The 19,025-nt window shown below is 43.0% G+C and overlaps 1 protein-coding gene across 2 annotated transcripts in view; it reads left to right on the top strand.

Moving 5' to 3' along the window:
• The window catches only part of LOC103657518 (pancreatic triacylglycerol lipase), a 17,547-nt gene extending 9,576 nt beyond the window's left edge, over positions 1–7,971 (top strand). Inside the window, exons 6-13 of one of the 2 annotated variants that reach the window (XM_040624632.1) lie at positions 1,013–1,132; positions 1,249–1,368; positions 1,859–1,977; positions 4,108–4,237; positions 5,783–5,891; positions 6,448–6,602; positions 7,682–7,694; positions 7,832–7,971. In XM_040624632.1, the coding sequence (XP_040480566.1) occupies positions 1,013–1,132; positions 1,249–1,368; positions 1,859–1,977; positions 4,108–4,237; positions 5,783–5,891; positions 6,448–6,602; positions 7,682–7,694; positions 7,832–7,895 (830 nt within the window). In that variant the 3' untranslated portion in view covers positions 7,896–7,971. Of the gene's footprint in view, positions 1–1,012; positions 1,133–1,248; positions 1,369–1,858; positions 1,978–4,107; positions 4,238–5,782; positions 5,892–6,447; positions 6,613–7,681; positions 7,695–7,831 lie in introns of both variants that reach the window. The other variant, XM_008684934.2, reaches the window with a different exon arrangement.
• Positions 7,972–19,025: the final 11,054 nt, after the last annotated feature.

Raw genomic sequence — 19,025 nt, 5'->3', positions numbered from 1 at the left:
ATATATATATATATATATATATATATAAATATTGAATGTGAATAAATTTTAATGAAGAACATTGGGAGGTTTTCCTGTTGTCAGGCATTCACAAAGGAGAAAGTTTCATGAATAGAATAAATAGCATAAATAACAGAATAAATAATTAATAGAATTAAACTCAAGGAACTCAAAAATGCATAATTAATTACATTCTGCTTCAATAGCAATTGATAATTAGCCCAATCCTCATTGACCACAAGCCAAGCGTTGCAGGGGACAGGTGGTCAGGCCAGGCTAACCAATTCCACATGCTTTAGTTAGATAAAAAATAGCATTTCACAAACCTCAGACTGGTTGCATTTGGCCAATGAGGTCACATGTTGTATACACAGGCCCTAAATCAACCTTGCAACTTTATAAGAAAGACTTCGCTATCCTGGATCTGAGAGGTGACTATTTCGGGGAGCAACCACTTTCCTCTTCCATCGTCCCACTCTGTCTCTGACCTTCTGATTCTCTTTTTGATACTTTGGATAAACTGGTCACATTTGGGTTGGTGGGGGCATCTGGATGTCTAACATTAATTTGCTGGAGAGAACATTCTTTCTCATAATCTGTGCTCAACCAGGCACTCTGCAAAGCTGTCGTGCTGGTGACCATGAAAACCAAAGTCCTTGCCCTCACAGGATTTTACAGTAGAATGGGAACTCTTTTATCCTGACCAGCTTTTAGGAGTCTCCAGAATCTGTCTCTTTCCTTATAACTGCTCTTATTGGCCAGCATTGTCCCAGGGACTAAGCATCCATAAGTAGAGCCAAATTCCATGGTTTGAGGAAAATTCACTATAATGCAAATAAAAAATTAGACACAGGAAGTGTAGGAAAATGATAAGGTTGGGAAGAACTAGCTTATCTCTTTCCAGGTATAAGTCATGGTTCCCACCAATGCTTGTGCTTGGGTAGATAATTAATGAAGAAAGGTCAATGTGGGTGTACACTGATATGAACATGACATATTCTGTTTACTTTAGGGTTGGATCCAGCTGAGCCTTGCTTTGAGGGCACACCCGAATTAGTCCGATTGGACCCCAGTGATGCCCAGTTTGTGGATGTAATTCACACAGATGCTGCCCCTATTATCCCCAACATGGGTGAGTTCTTCAATTCATCTTCCACGAGTAGTTTTTGAGTCCATATATTAGAATATTTTAGAGTGTTTTGAGTCTATACATCAACATCAACTTTCTCATATTTTAATATTCCTCAGGGTTTGGAATGAGTCAAAATGTAGGCCACCTAGATTTCTTTCCAAATGGAGGAAAAGAAATGCCTGGATGTCAGAAGAACATTCTCTCTCAGATTGTTGACATTGATGGGATCTGGGAAGGTAAAAACCTTTATGTGCATGAAGAGATTTTCTTAGGGGAAAACTTGTGTTTCATTTTTTGCTAAACTTGCTAAATATTTTGGTACAGGTCTCACATTTTCTACAACAAAGGACTTTTGACCCAAAATACAGACTTTCCACTGGGGAAAGTAGGCATGAGGAGACTATAGAAAGAAAATGTATTTGTAGTCAACTTTCCGAGGATCTAATTCAGGGAATGCATTATTAAGTTGTGCTTACATCTATATGTACTTATGTCTTCCTTCTGAAGTTATTTTTCCATTTCATTTATGGCATTACTGTTAAAATCTTAAATAGTATTTCACTTCTAATTGCATCACAAATCATAAATACTTCATAGATGATTTTGTCCTGTGACCACCATGAGTTCACACGAATTAGAAAAATCTATTCAACAGCCATGTTTTAATCGTGACATTAACTTGGAAAAATAAAATCTGTTGCTAATGTATACTGTCTGATTTCAAAGGGACTCGTGACTTTGTGGCCTGTAATCACTTAAGAAGCTATAAATATTACTCTGATAGCATCCTCAACCCCACTGGCTTTGCTGGATTCCCTTGTGCTTCCTACAGTGTTTTCACCGCAGTAAGTAGACTCCACTTTATACCTAAAGAATTTTGTGACCATCACTTCTCGTGATGGGTGTAGTCCACTATACATAACATGCATTCAGCGAGTGTCCCTGTATGACTGCCACATTATTTATACTTTTAATTATACATATTTTTATTTTTAATTGAAGTATAGTTGCCATATATATTTATCATAATAGTGATGAGACACTGGAGAACTTTAGAGAAATGTTCTTGTATACTAAGATGTCCCATGTCTACCTTGTTCCCTATCACTTCAGTATGTATCAGGCAAATGTTCAAACTTGTTTAAGAAATAATTATAACAAAAAAAAAGTCTATGGAAATCTGAGCTATGGCTACAGGATGCTAATAAATATGGAAAACTTGTCTGAAGTGCTGACCCTATAAAACTATATCATTATGTGCATGTAGATATGTCTGTGCAGTCTCAAGTTTTTGTTTGCTTGCTTGCTTATGAATTTTCATCTTGTTGGGTATTCACTAGGTATCTGGGTTAGGATCCTTAAATGTAATCTTGAAAATGACATATCCATTGCCTGTTAATTTTTATTGCTCTTCCTTTCACTACAATTTTTTCAAATAAAAATATACAACCTATGTCATTTAATAAATAAAATTTTAAGTAACACACCAGGTGAAGTCATAATTATCAAGATGTATAACTTAGTGCTAAAGAGAAAGGATCCGAAACCTGATTTCACCATTAAATGGCTGAACGATTTGGACAAAATATTTAACCTCTCTCTAGGGCAGTGTTTTCATTTCTAAACGTAAATAATAATGGTAGACTCCGTTGGTTTGGTGGGAGGATTTAATGAGATGATACCTTTTAGTTCCTTAGCTCACAATCTAAAATATAATAATTCACATTCAGCAACTGTTGGCTGGGGGGGGGTGCATAGTTTATTCACAGTACAGCTTATAAACACAACAAGATCACCACCCCCTTTTTTTGGTTTAACTTTATTTTTGTTGTGTTCCCAAATCCCCAATCTCTAGATAATGGGGAAAATAAGGAAAGAAGCTTTAGGTTTCATTCGGTTAAAATTTAGTCTGGTTCAGTAATATAAACAGCCCTTTCAGGTGACACTCAGACACTTTTATAAGAAAAAGTTGTCAGTTTTGCATATTTCTCAGCCTTTGGAACCCTTTATCATCTTCTCTCCAAGCTGGTATTGGGCACAGTGATCATGGTGGGGATGGTCCATGTGTGTTTAGAGCAGAGGGGAGGACTTGGGGGTCAGCATTATTGATGGGTGTGTAGCTAGGGTCTGCAGATAATGTCTAGGCACATTTACTCTTCTGTCTTGGCCAACTTCCCCATATGGCTCTGGCATTCCTGACCGGCTCAGTCTCTACTTAGCTTTTGCTGGATGCAGACCCTAAGACTTGGCCCAGTCCCCATCTGGTTCACTGATCCAAGAATCTGCCCCTTGCCTCTTCTGTGGAGCAGGATTGCCCCTCCACTGAAGGATTAGTGATATTTGTCCTTCCCACTCTGTTTCTCCCTCTTCCTCTCTTCTTCCCATAATTCCTGGCCCAGAAAGAGGACATTTTCCTAAGTGATATATATTTTTTCCACACCCCAACCACACAGCTAAGACTTAAAGGCCAACTGGGGCATTTTCTGTTCTCATTAGGAGAATTCTGAGATCTGAATCCTTCAGACCTTAATATGCTAAAGCGGGAGCTAAAAAATTTGAGAAAAACCTGACTCCTAGTGGGTCCTATTTTGCATATCGGAGCTGATTATCACCCCTTGCTCTTTCTTTTGCCATCTTTCTAAAATAAATTCTAACCATCTGTAGGCAAATGGATGTCTTGAGCAACTTACAGAGGCAAAAGAGAAAAGATTAAAATATATGTATAAATATATATTTAAATTCCCTTTTTGTGTGATTTTTATGTTTTTGTTAGTATTGTGTTATTTAACAGTCAAATTTGTCATTGTAACTAGGGAAATGCATTTTTTACCTTGGCTGAAACACTACGAAAGTCATCTTTTGCCATCATGACAGAATTGGCTTTAGAATATTTGAACTGCAACCACAAATGGAAAAAGATGGCGTGCTATTAAAAGGAAGAGTGTCCTCATTCATCATTTGTTAATTTCCCCTAGAACAAGTGCTTCCCCTGCCCAAGCGAAGGCTGCCCGCAGATGGGTCATTATGCTGACAGATTTTCTGGAAAAACAAACGGAGTGAACCAAGTATTTTATCTCAACACTGGTGACGCCAGTGATTTTGCCCGTAAGTCTCTATTACATGTGCCTTAAGTTCATAATGCTATGTATTTTGTCATGTTTGGTGAAAATGTGTGACATTGCTCTTTCATACAAAAGTTGTAAGCGCTCCTTCTCAACATGGAAAACTTTTCGAAAGCCATTGTGCTCAATATAAGTCTAGCTCATTTGGGGTAATAGAGCAGAATTTGGGGGCCTGAACTAATGAAGATAGAAAAATGAGTTTCTTCCTATTTGATTCTGGTGCTGAATTCAGGAGGCTTCTTCCACTCCAGACTCGTCCAATGCAGTCAGAAGTTTCCCTAAAGCAAAATTCTGAAGTTTTGTACAAGCAGAAAAGTCATCCAGGAGAGAGATGGCAGAGGTTGCAGGAATGGTAGGGAGTTGACAGACTTAAGAACTGTTAGGTTGGTAGACTCCGTGGGCAATAGAGATGAAAGGGTGCAGGGATGGGTGGTGAGGCATGTTCCTTCCTGGGTCACAGAGGAAGAAAACTATTTATACTGGAGTCAGTGGGGTTGGCTGCACTATAAAAACTAAAGCCAGGTTTTATTCCCTCCTCAGTTTGGCCCAGGCTAGCTCTAAATGGCATAAACTGCTAGTTAACTATTGACTAGTACCATGAAGTGGTTACCATAACTTAATACATTTCCAATGGCAAGGGAAAGCTGAATTATAGAATTTTTAAAATAAATGTAGACAATTTAGACAAAAAGACAACAGGACTCTAAAATGCGATGATTTATGAAAATAGGTAAAATAGTACTTACCATGAAAATAGTAAATTGAGGGGCACCTGGGTGGCTCAGTCAGTTAAGCATTTGACTTTGGCTCAGGTCATGATCTCGGGATCTTGCGATCGAGCCCCACGTCGGACTCCCTGCTCAGCAGGAAGTCTGCTTGTCCTTCTGTCCCTCCCCTGACTTGTGCTCTTTCTCTCTCTCACTAAATAAATAAAATCTTTAAAAAAAAGAAAATAGTGAATTGATGGAAATGTCATGCTCTACCCTTTTCCCACTTTCTTTTTTTTTAGATTTTATTTATTTAATTTATTGTAGAGAGAGAGAGTGGCACAAGCTGGGGAGGGGCAGAGGGAGAGAGAGAGAAAGAGTATACCCAAGCAGACTCCACACTGAGGCCAGAGCCGGACACAGAGACCTCAATCCCACAACCACGAGGTCATGACCTGAGCCAAAACCAAGAGTTGGAGGCTTAACCCACTAGGCCACCCTGGTGCCCCTTTCCTACTTTCTTTTAAGATAAAGTTCTTATAATATTCAAAAATAAATTGTTGGGTAAAGAAATTGAAAGCAAAATATATGACTGACGTATATTACTTGACATCTATTGACTCTGGAAAGATTCTGTGCTCTTCGCCTGGCCCCATGCCTAGCTTCTGAACATTTAGATAAAGGAGACTATTTGATTAGAAGAACAACCAATAGTATATATAAATTACTCAAAATTTGGCAGCAGTGACATCCAAGTTAGCCTGTTTTTGGCGTATCTTCTCTACAAGCTGACAGTTTGCAAATATCTTCCCCCTGTGCAGGTTGGAGGTACAAGGTAGCTGTCACACTGTCTGGGAAGAAGGTTACAGGACATGTGCTTGTTTCTTTGTTTGGAAATAAAGGAAATTCTAAACAGTATGAAATTTTCAAGTGAGTAAAGTGTTACCCTGCGCCCCTTAAATGTTGGAATCCTTTGCACATATAATGCAGGTTAGGGACATAAGCGTTCATTCATAACTAGGCAGAAGTACAGCACGACCACACGTCCTTCCAAGGAGGGATCGTTTTATCTTGCGCCTTAGTACATTTCAGAATTCTGTTTCTGACTTTTTTCTCTGCTATTTCCTGAGAAAACCATTGACATTTGCTTTGATGCACGGCACCTGATTTATAATCAGTAAATAATTCTTCTGCCCACAAAACAACCAGGAAAAGATGATATGATGATGTCATCATTTATTAAGTTGTGGGAGGTTTATGACGAAAACATATTTGAAGTTTTATTGAAGTAAGGGTGACTTTAAAGTAATATGAGTTATTGTTGGCGACTGACCTGTCAGCGAGTTGGCACACATGTCTGCATTTATTTAAAACATTAGAATAGCAAATGTGCATTGTAAGCTTGTTTTAGAAACATATACACATATATGTATACGTATATTTTTGTATGTTCACATATGTTTTCATTAACTTCTCAACCCCCAAGGGGCACTCTCCAAGCAGACAACACGCACTCCAATGAGTTCGACTCTGACGTGGATGTTGGAGATTTGCAGAAGGTTAAATTTATCTGGTACAACAACGTGATCAATCCAACTCTACCCAGAGTGGGAGCTTCCAAGATCGTGGTGGAAAGAAACGATGGAATATCGTAAGTAATAAAAACCCAAAGAGATGTGCGGTACTGAGCCACCCGTGCTTTTCCCGCTGCAAGTCTACTTTAGGTTCAGTCTGCAACAGCGTTTCTCCTAAGCCATGGTCACAGTGGCTTCCTAGTACCTCCTGTTTCTTTAGGAAAAAGAGCAGAACTTTCAGAGCAGAACTGGAGAGATTTGTAGATGAGTACGTGTCATTTGATGCAAGTTGAGTGTTAAATTGAGAAACTGGCTTCATGACCCTAAGATGAAAAGAGTGATTTCATTTAGCAACTGTGCCTTGTGTTACGTGTCTGACAGCAGGTCACTGGTTGCCTGGGCGGAGGGGTTATGGGAGGGGACAAAAAGGAGAGATTACCAAGGAACAGGAGAGTAATTTGGGGTAATGGGTATGTTTACCCTTTTGATGGTGGTAATGGGATGGTGGTACTATGCTTGTCTCCATCAAAGAGAATTAAATGAAGGCTCAGTGCCATACTTTGTAGGCAGGGAATTTGACTCCAGCACGTGCTTAACTACCACAAAACAAATTCAGTTCACCTTTATTCATATACAGATCGTGTGTGCCCTTCATGTCTTGTGTCCTTTAGCACTAGTAGTGTTTAACCTTTACTTTTCTATTTGCGAGTCTGCCAGCCCTCAGACCCCGGGGAGGGAAATGAAGGTGAAAAGAAGAGAGCCGCTTCCGAGCACCGTTTACGCACCAGGCACTTTGCACACGCTTACATATGTTATTAAAGAAACTCAGCTCCCAAACAAGCTCACTCTTGTTCAGTCTGAATGAGTAATGTTAGTCATTTCAATTCAGTGATTGAATGGAATTCAGTTATTGCCAAGTGAATGTAACCCCAGGACCTCAGAAATTTCCCGGCTGATTTCTTACCACGCTGCTGACCCTACGCTTCCTCCATTGTATTGACTGGCGATGTGCCAAGTGCTTAGTAGATGCTTTAGGATATGACACGTGACCGCGCCCTGTCCTTAGGGGCGTCCAATGACACTTCCTCTCTCTGCTATTGCACAGCTATGAAAGAACATCGGAAAGGAGAATTCAGTCCTTTATACAGAAGAGGTCTGTGTTCCCTTGGCCAATGTCTGGTCTCGGGTACAGGGAGTGGCTCTCGCTCGGACTGGGGACATGAGAGGCTGTCTTTATGCTCAACGCACCAGCAGTGCACCAGGAAAAACTGACCTTCTTTTGTTTTCTCTCTTTAGGTTCAACTTCTGTAGTCAAGAAACTGTGAGGGAAGATGTTCTGCTCACTCTCACCCCATGTTAGGAGTCACTGACATGTGACCACTGCCCATCTTACTGTTAATAAAATCTAGTGCTGAAGCATTCCATTCCTTTGTTATCATGTCCTTTTTCCCCATGTCTCTTTTGGATAATGTGATTAAAATCCAAAATTTGGAGTTGGTCTGAAGAACCACAAATAACAGTTGACTTTGCTACCTCTTACGTGGCATTTGAGCTTGAGAAAATGGTTTACTTGCCACTGACATCATGTCCATTGCTAATATTACTGGTGTCATCCAGACCAGTTAAGGCAGACTTCCAGATCCAAGATGACCCCCTCCTGGGTGCACACGTGGCAAGTACCAACCTTTGCCACGTTCCTATACTCTTTATGTTCTGTGTCTGCTCCTAATCAGACATTTCAGGAAAGATGGCACATAAGGAGGCAAGGACAGAGCAGATCCAATGCTTCCTGACCAGTCTCCCTGCTCCCAGTAGGCCCCCCCAAGCCCCTCTCCTCTCTGTAGCCTTTTTAATCTTTCTAAAGCACAAATCAAAGAGCCTCCCGAAGGTCCCCAGGAAAGAATCCACATCCCTCAGTGAGCCTTTCGAGGTCCTCTTGTCTAATTTTGAACCGAGGACTCTAGTATCATCTCTCATCACATTCCTTCTAGAAATCTACGTTTTGGCACTGCCCCCAAAAGGGCCCTGATCTCAGATGCTGCTAGACCTTTGTACAAACTCTTCCTCTCCCTAGGATGTTCTTTCTCTTATCTTCCTGCCTGTTGAACTCTTCCTGGTTCTTAAATCTGTAATGTAGACATCATTTCTTCCAGGAAGGCTTTCTTCACCTCCATTTCCACACCCCCTAAGACTGGATGAAAGGCTCCCCCTCTGCACCCAGAACTTTCTCCATCTCAGAACTTCTTTCTCTAGATCAGAATTCCTTGTTTACTTGTCTGCATATCTCTCCTTAAGGCATTTGCGTGTTGTATGTGGCTGGCAAATGCCTAGCATGTAGTAGGAGACCAAATAAATATTTTCTCAACGACCATCTCACTAATGGAAAGAATGAATGATTTCACTAGAGTCAGGTATTTAAAACTAGGCCTTGTCCAATCACTAATATCTTAAAAGAGCCATCTGTGCTAGGTCTTGAAAGGTGAGTGGGGATTTGCCAAGACGACATGGTAGGAAGGGCACTCCAGAAAGAGGGAAAAATACAGGCAAAGCAACAGAGATGTGAAAATGCTTTTCATTCTGTGTTTACCAAAGTATATGCAAGTTGATCAATGCATGAAGACTTGTTCTGAGAACCATTAATCTGTATTAATCAGGATGCTTCCACAGGAACCGAAAGCTCTAACTCAAAGTGGTTTGAACAACAAGGAATGTACTGGTTCACATGGTTGGAAGCCCAGAGGTGGGGAAGCTTCAGGCTTTGATGATCTTGACCTCTTCAAGAGCCACTTTTTTTCTGCTCTCATGCTCGCTTGTGTCTGGTGTCTAATGGTTTTATACCAAGGCTGGCTCCTCTCCCAATTGAAGAAGGGCTGTTTACCACAATTAAGACTATCCAGACCTTCTCTTTCACATTCAGTAAGAGGCAAAAGGTGTATCTCCCTCCCCATCTTCCCAAACAAAATCACTGAGACTCACTCTGATTGGCCTGTGGCCTGAGAAATGCCCTTGGGAAAACCTAGATCCCCGAGGAAATAGCCCGTGACCTGGAGCCAATGTGCCCATTGGCTTACCCCAGTCAGGGTGCACTCCTGGACAAGGTATGAAGCCAGAACATGGACCCTGCGTGTGGAGGAGGAATGAACGTATGAATGGAAGGGAGGACTCCTGGGGCTCTGGCCGGAGCAACCAGAAGGATGGAAATACCATTGACTGAAATGGGGACTGGATTGGGAGGAACAGATCTGAGGAGGGAGGTCAGGTTTAGTCATGTGAAATTTGAGATGGTCATCAGACATCCGACTGCCATGTCCCATGAGAAGTTAAACATACGACACAGAGCTGAGGGTAGAGGTCTGGGTCACACACGTCAACTCTGATGTCTTCAGTGCATACATGAAGTTTTTTGAAGCCCTGAACTTCCCTGTAAAGAGATTAGCACAATGCTTAATACGTGCTGAGTGCTTAATAAATGTCTTTAATTATAATTACTATGAATTCCTCTTGGAAATTTTCTATAACACACTAATAATGATGAATGGCAAATAATGAAAGAAATGAATAAAAAGGTTGTCTGCAAATTTACTCAAGTAACAAGGTGGAACAAAGGGTTTTAAAAGAATTTAATCTTTAAAAATACATCCGTGAAAAACCCTTTTGTTAGGAAGGATACCCATTTTCATCATAATGGAGCAGTTTGCAAGTTGCTCTAATTGTTTTAAATGAATTGTTTACTCAAATCATTTACCTATTTCTGATCTCAGTAAATGTTTAGGAAATATTCTTATTTCTAGAGGCCCAACTCTTTTTTTCTTCCCCTTAGGCAGGAGTTCTAGATCCATTCAAAAGGATAAGCCAGTCCATGCATAAATGATTCACTTTGAGCATGTGATTTTTAACATGTTTCTTGCTGGACTTTTATTTCTTTTTTTTCAAGGTTGGATGTTAAGAGTTGATCAACTCTGTGGTTCAGCCTGCTACTGTGAGAGGGCCCTTCGGAAGGCAACTGACTGCCCCTCTATTTTGTTTTTGTTTTTCCTAACATACGCATGACGCTTACAGTGCGCCAGGCATGGCTTTACCTGCTTTATGCATATTACTCATTTCATTCTGACAACACACTATAAAGTAGGTGCTCTTATTATCCCCATTTTCAGGGGAAGCAGCTGGAGCACAGAGACGTTATTATACCACTTGCCCAGGTCACGGGCTATTTCCTAGTGGATCTAGGTTTTCCCAAAGGCATCGCAGTGGAAAATTTTTCATGTGCCCTCATTCCTGCTCCAGGATGCTAGGATTCATCCCCGTGCTGGATAACCACTGTTGAGGTTCAAGACTCTGCAAAGGTATTTCTTCTTCTCCCAAATCCCCCTAGGACTTTTGTGCACATATGCATATGTGTGCTCACGGGTGCATGTGCACACACACACACACACACACGTTATAACCACATGTGGGAAAGGTGGAAGAAATATCAAATTGGACCCCTCAAGGGCTAGCAAGTAAATCTTAACGTGTTTTTACCTACTACCTATGCAGTTGTAAGCATCTACGGCCTTGACTTCCAACACACCTATATGGCACCATGGTAAGGGTTTGTAGGACCATTCAGTGCAGAGAATAGGGTGAATGTCTAAATGGAGACAGACTATGGGAGGGTGCTGCACAGAGAGTAAATTACCTGGTACTTCCTGAAAAGGTGAAGTCACCCAAATAAAAATTTATTTCCCAACCCTTGGGCAGACCCAACTTGTACCACTGGACACAGCACTGCTACCTCAAGAGCTCTGAGAATTTCCAGAGTTTTTGACCTCATGGCCACTGCAGATTTCACCTACTTCTCCTCCAGAGCCCTCATTGCGGCTATCTCCAAGGGCTGTCACATTGTCTCTGCTCTCACCTTGATTCTCCTCTCCCCTAATTTATACAAGCCACTTATGTGGTGATAAGTTCTGGAAGGTTTGGGAAGCTGGAGGGGTGTTACTTTTGAAGCAACACAAGCAACCCGCCCCTGGAAATCCCTCACGGGTTGCTTTTCCGCAGGCTCCACGTCCACCATGTTGCCTAAAAATGGCCTCTCAACTTCTCTAATCTCCTCTTTGATTTTTACCCCACTTCCAAACTCCTGATCCTGCCTTGTGCAGAGAGATTTAGCAGTGCCTTGGTTTTCTAGTATTAGAGACCACACCTTTGGTGTCTCATCTCCTCCAGCCAAAGTAGAGCTCCATGGATGGAATGTTTTCCTAAATAAAGGCGGCCCTTCCCTAAAAGGAACTCTGACTCCAACTGTTAAGATAATGATTTCCTGCCTCTACTATTTAGATTATCATATGAATCCAAACTGACTCATGTCTCCCTCCTCAAAAGACTCAAAATGATTCTTTTTAGCTTGAGACACAAAAACAACAGCCACAAAAATTAGCTAAGAAGAAGGGAATCCACTCTATGGTATGAATTATATAAATTTATAGCCAACAGTTCACTTCAGCACGCGCGCGCGCGCACACACACACACACATCACATACACACACTCTAAGTAATAAATCATATTCAGGCCCAGTGTAGGTTACATGTAAGGTTCACTACCAGCTTCTCTGCTCTAAAGTACACATGAGACTTTAACCAGGGGTGGCTGAACACTGTGTCTAGTTCTGGTCTGAACGTTTCTCTCTCAACTGATTGTCCTTGTCTGTTTCCATACCCATGTCAGTGGGGTCTTCTGAGAAGCAGACCCCAAGATGGGATCAGACACACAAAAGATTTATTCAGGGAAATGTCTGTGAAGAATAAAAGAGGCAAAAGCGAGAGTAGATAGGGAGAATCATCATACTGCAACACAGGTCTAATACCCCTGCGAGGAGAAAGGGAAGGAAAGATTGGGTTGAAAGGATCTCAGACCGCAGAAAAGTTCTGAGAAAGTCTTGGCCAGGTTCATGGAGAGTCCTCGAGTGAAGCTGGCCCTTTGCAGGAATCCTACTTCAGGCAGGAGTGGATGGGCTCTGGTCCCTTTGCTGTACTCAGTCATTGGCTGAGGGAAGCTGGCAGAAGTGTGGTTTCTGCACGAGTGCCGTGGTGGGTCCAACGGGTGGGGTCTGGCTGTCAGTCATCTCTGCTCTGACAGCAGGTTCTCTTAAAGGTATCTGAGTGGCACCCCTCTGTGGCCACCACAGGGTCCCACCTTGTTTTTTCCTGGTGTCTCTGGAAGTGATGCCACCTTGGTCCCTTCCTCATTAGAACTGAAATTAAGTATATTACTTAATTTAACAAACATTCACGGAATCTCCATGATTGTATTCCAGACTTTGCTCTTGGCACTAACGATGTGTAATAAATAATACATTCCTCACCCTCCCAGGAGCTTATAGTCTGAGGGAACTGGACAGGGAAACAGTTATGAAGCAGTCTCAGGAGGTATAAGGCACTTTGAGAAGACTGAGGAGTTGGAGTTTACTTTGGGGGAGAGGTTGAGGGAGGGGTAGGACGGAGAAAGTCTTCATAAAGTAGGTAACATAAGGGGTCCAGACTTTAGAGCCTACTGCTCCCCAGGTGACACCAGGGTCTGTGAGGCCTCAGACTTTTCCTTGTTAGCCAGTTCACATGAACTGATGGGCTCTACCAATGGCTTTGGGAAGGACTCAAGAAGTCTGGGCTACACTCAACAGCTGAGTTCACAGCCCACAGATAGGTCAACTCCAATAGAAGAAAAAGAAAAAGTCAAGAGCTGACTGATGGTAAGTCTTACACCCACTTCCATTACAACAATACACAGGGACAAATTCTCCCAGTACAAGGAATATTTAGAAATGTGGTTCCGTTGAATGTGTGTAAGTGTCCGGGCTATGGGAAGGACTTAGAAAACAGCTTTCTCAGGACAAAAACCTCTTTGCACTTAACGGGCTCTGAAAACCAAGTTTGAACCAACCCCACTCTTCCCCCAAATTCAGAAGATTGTTCTCTTACAAGGTGACAAGGTATCTGTATATTCAGAACTTGACATTGAAGGAGAAAACAAGGACAGAGCTGATTGGCTGGAGGAAAGCAGCTGTTTGGCTCCATCTGGACATGTGGACGTGGCAGATGACAGCTGGCGGCTTCGGTCTCTACTTTGTGAACTTCCAGGAGCCATGCACAAGGAAGACAGGAGAGCTGTCTAGTAGAAATGAAGTCATAGTTTCCAAAAAGATCCATAGATCTGTGTACATATGAAATCTGCCTAATTCCCTGAAGCTGACTGAGATAGTTCACTCAGTATACTTCAGTTGTCACTGTTATTTAAAGAAATTGTTCTACCTGCTGCAGAACGAGTTAATTAGTCTAAGAGACTTTAAAGGCTTCGCTGCATCTTGCCAGGGGTTAGTCCAATCTAATCCTCCAGGGCATGTACTGGGAGCCAGTGCATTAGAGCACAGTGTCTACTGACAGATGGAGGTTTCCTCGCTGTATTGGGGAAGAATACACCCCCCTCTAATGCTGTGTGCCCAAGACCAGCACCAGTGAGCTCAGTGAGAACCGTGCTCTCTGAACCCCTGGCCTGGTGGAGCTGGGGTTTTGTACTGCTGGCTACTGCCGCACATCACACCAGCACCAAACTCGACAGCTTCAAACAGTAGGCATCTATTAGTGCTCACGAATCTCCAGGTTAGCTGGGTGCTTCTTCTGTTCTTGGCTGGATTCGCTCATGTGTCTTTGGTCAGAGTGGGTTGAGTCATCCGTGCTGTTAATCTTGGCTGGGTCACTCCCATCCTTGGGGTCTATGGCTTTGAGTTGGTCTAAGATGTTGCTGCCATCACATTTAATGACAAATCAAGTCACACATCTGGCCCAGTTACAAGTATGGAGAAATAGACTTCAGTTGTTGATGGGAAGAGCTACAAGATCGCCTGAGAAGGGCATGGGTAGGGGAGGGAGGGTGTGAAGACTGTAGCCATTTTCACCACCCATCTCACCATCCCCAACTTGTGTGTCCACCCCAAAGAAGTCTGGGGGCAGGTCAGGGGTCAGAAGGGTTTTCCTAGCAATGGGTCAGGCTGACCTTGTCTCTGGACTTCTCATACTGCCATGTCCTCCAACCTTTTTGGTTCGCTTGCTTTTGACTTTTGCAGAAAGAGGAGAGGTCCAGTACCTTTTGTTTCGTCTTGAACGACTAATGCCAATGAACACAGGGCTGCTTCTTCTTATCTTAAAACAATGCAACCGTCCTGATCAGGTTTCCTGATCATCAGCCACTCTTGATAAACCAGAAGGATCGTGACTACAAGGCGTCACAAACAATACCTTTAAAGAAATCTCCCATCGTCCATCACTGAGCCACCAACCGCGCCTTTGCCCAAGATGAGAGTCAGCTGATTTAGGATTGTTATTTTATTACTGCAGAACCACACCCCTCTTGCGTGGTTGCCCAGCTCACAACTTCACCTCCATGTCTGGGTGCACAGGGATGGGTCCCCCCAGCAGGCACACCCAACAGGATCCATATCCCTTTGCTAATTAATCGAGTTCACCTAACCAAGCCAATTGTCTGGTAAATAAAAGTTCTGGGCTGAGGTGCACACAGCCTCCAGCGGTATCAAGTCCGAGGCAAAGGGGATCTGAGCACAACCTGCTGAGGTCTCTAGGTGGTCCCATTTTGGGGCCTTCCCTACGTCTCATGGTTTAACAACTTCATGGATTCCTTGAGATGCCACAATGTTCTTCCAATAAATCTCTCCTTTAAAAAAAAATTTAGCTAGTCAGAAGGTTTCTATTGCTTACAACCAATAGAACCATAACTCACATACTTCTCAGTTGACTGTTGAAAGAGCTCATGGTCTCTACTTCACTATTGTCTCAAGAGTGGGGTGGGGAGCGTCTCCAACATACACAGGGATTTTGGGTAATGAAACCTGGGGCAGCAACCTCTATCAACTTGTTAAATGTACATGTCTTTTTGGGGCGCCTGGGTGGCTCAGTCGTTAAGCGTCTGCCTTTGGCTCAGGGCGTGATCCCAGCATTCTGGGATCGAGCCCCACATCAGGCTTCTCTGCTAGGAGCCTGTTTCTTCCTCTCCCACTCCCCCTGCTTGTGTTCTCTCTCTCTCTGGCTGTCTCTCTCTGTCAAATAAATAAATAAAATCTTTAAAAAAAAATGTACATGTCTTTTAACCCTGAAATTCCACTTGTAGGAATTTATCCCACAGATACACCATCCTTCCAGATGACAAAGTGTGTAAGAATATTCATTAAGGCATTGTTTTTAATAATAAAAGATTGAAAACAATCAAATGTTCATCAGAAGATGATCGATAAATATCCAAATATCAGAGTACTGTGCAGCTGGAAAAAATACTGGAGCAGACTATATGCACTGATAAGGAATGATTTTCGGGACCCTGGTTAATTATTCAGAATCAGGTTGCAAATAGTGTGTAATATATACTAACCATTTATATTTTTATTTATTTATCTTTGTTGTTAAAAATTTATTTATTTATTTATTTGAGAGAGAGTGAGCACATGCATGTGAGCGGAGGGGGGTGGGGGGGAGCTTGCATGCTGGGGCAGAGGGAGAGGGAGAGAGAGAATCCTAAACGGACTCTATGCTGAGCACGGAGCCCAAGGCGGGGTGTGATCTCAAGACCCTGAGATCATGACCTGAGCTGAAACCGAGAGTTGGATGCTTAACTGACTGAGCCACCCAGGTGCCCCAACCATGTATATTTTTAAGTAAACTATAGTATGTATATACATATCCCTGGAAGGACAGATAAAGAGCTGGTAAAGGAACCATGTTAACTCTGTGCCATATCAGACGTACAGGAGCACGCATTACCCATTTACAAACATGAGTGAAATACAGTTTTTTTAAGAAAGAAACTACTCTCTGAAAGCCCATGTGCCTATCTTCCAGGATCGGGAGCCCACACACACTGTCACCTCCAGACCCACGTGGCTGCTGCAGATTAAACCCTCCTGTCCTGCTTGGAGGATTTCTCCATCAACTCTGATCACCTTGAGGAGGTTTCAGCCATCGACCCCCTGAAGCAGGGCCTTTTTCTTGGGGTGAGCATGGAGCCCACGGATGAACTGGCAGTGAGGGGAGCTGAGGGGAAACGGCTTGGAGGCCTGACCCCAGCCCCCGGCAAATCATGGTAGATCATGTGATGACTGTTTTTCCTAAATCTATTCAGATACTTCCATTCTCCCTGCTCATCAGAAGACCAACATCTCTTTCTTTCCCTTCCTTTAAACAATGTCCTATCCCCCTTCCCCAGCCCTGAAATTCACTCTCAGAATAAGGGTAAAATGCCAAAGAATTCCACCCATATGTACCTTCAACCTTTCATTAGTTCATAACCACGTCAGTGCCGGCCATGGTTCTAGAGGCTGGAGGTATAGCAGCGGCCCAAAGAGATGAGGTCTCTGTCTCTCTGTCTTTATGGAATTACATTCCAAGTGGGGAAAGTTTTTACAAAAGCTTTTACAAAAAAAACCCAAAAAACAAAACAGATAAACCAGATAGATAATTAAAACCCATGACAAGTGATCTGAAGGAAACATAAGGTGCTAGGGAACCGGGGTCTGGGGTCAGGTAGGAGGCTGGCAGTGAAAGGGCTTCGGGGGTGCTCAGCGGTGGCCTCACTAAAGAGGTGACATTTAAATTAATTGTTGAATGACAAGAAGGAGCCAGCCCAGTGAAAGTCCAGGGAGGAGAGTTTTAGGGCATGGGGATAGTCAGTGCAAAGGCCCTGGGGCAGGAAAGGATTTGGCATGTTCGATGGCAGCCAATGAGGCCAATGTGGAGGGTAAGGAGAAGAGGTCCAAGAGGCAGACAGGGTCATCTGACATCACCTACCAACCAATTTACCTACTCATCCACCATGAGGTGACCACGAATCTCTTTGTTGCAATGTCAACACAAAGCATAAATGCTTTTGACTTCACCACAGTCTATAAATTGCTCCAGCACCTTCCTAGACCACATGAGCAGCCTTCCAAAGTTTAAACGTCTCATCACTTAGGTCAACCATACAACTCAAGTCTGCACTGTAGGGGAAATTTATTTTCTATTTCAACTATTCTCTGTAAGTATCTCACCTGTTCTCTGTGGTTGACCCTTAACAACTCTGATAGACGACTTGCTCAGATTATCTGAATGTTCAGCAAGTCCTTATTTCACTTTCTTTGGTCTGAATTCAAATCTCATCTCATCCCTCATTTCCTGGGTGACTTATCAAAATGAAGCAATTTACTTGTTTCTCCGTGCCTCAGTTTCCATACCTAAAAAGGGGGGCAAATAATGGCATTCAGTTCGTGGGGTTGTGGTAAGACGTAAATTAGGTAATACGTGCCCAGTGCTCTGACTGTCACCCGGAAGCCTCAGTGACTCTTGGCTGCTATTCTTTATGACCCCCAGGGAAATCTTTAGCATTCCGACAGCAAGGCAATCTTCCAGAATTTTGGTTCTTCAGGAAGAGGGTGAACTTTGACGTTCAGGTGTATTTAACTTGGGCGGGGTGCGATAGGGCACCTGTGGTGTTTGCCCTGTGAAGGCTTATCTGCCTGTGGTGTGAACTGGCCAGGCTGCTCACAGATGCACGGGTCAGTGGGGCATTCATGATGGCCTCGCGGGGGCCTAGTCTCGTAGGACAGCTGTACAACCTTCAGAGTGTCTGGGGAAATTCCACAGACGTGACGTGGCCTGATGACATGGGCTTTTAGAGGCTCCTGAGCCTAGTTCTTCAAAATTTTAGTAGGATAATAGACCAACTGCAGTTGTTTTAAACCATTATGGTTTGCGTTGATTCATTACCCGGCCCTCGCTCGCTGGCACAGGTGGTTAAGGGAGGAGTCTGGTATAGGCTGTGGTGGGGCTGCTGCATCTGTCTCCAGAGCTCATGGACTCAGGTATTAGACTGCTAGAGAGAGAGAGAAAGAGAGAGCATTAGGTAAGAGAGACAGAGACAGACAGAGGAGATTTTCTTGATCAGAACTATTCGGGGGACATTCCCATCTATTCTAAGTGATAAGTACTACCCTCCGTTATTAGCGTTTGCTGCTGTGCCCTTACTGGGATGTGTAAACTACTTGGTGACAAAATAGAAAATGAGAAAGTGGGGCCCACTTGGCTCCTAATTACATGCACAAGTACATAGGTACGAAGGCAGGGACCTTTCACCCCCTTTTAATGAAGCATTCTTTCATCTTCCCAGACTTGTGGGAAGATTTGACTACTGTTCTGTGTGTTTGCGCAGATTACAATATTAAGTGCACACAGCACGTTCCATCATCAGCTGCTGTTTCCTTGAAGGCAGCTCCAAAAGATAAGGCTCCAGTATAAAAATAAGGCCTGGGTCCTTGACTGAGAGGGAGGGAAGGCCTGGAACATCCCACAAGGTAAGTCCCCTTTGCTGTCCTCCCAGCAGGGGTCGAAGCAGATAGCCTTGAATTCCTGAGGGTCTGGGCTCCTTGCTCTGGTAACATTTGGTGATGCTGAGAGTGTCCGAATTTATCGTAG

Source organism: Ursus maritimus, unplaced genomic scaffold, assembly GCF_017311325.1.
Source record: "Ursus maritimus isolate PB19 unplaced genomic scaffold, ASM1731132v1 scaffold_7, whole genome shotgun sequence".
In the NCBI taxonomy this organism is placed as follows: Eukaryota; Metazoa; Chordata; class Mammalia; order Carnivora; family Ursidae; genus Ursus; species Ursus maritimus.
Note: the sequence above shows the minus strand (reverse complement) of the source record. Positions and strands in the feature narration are given on the sequence as shown.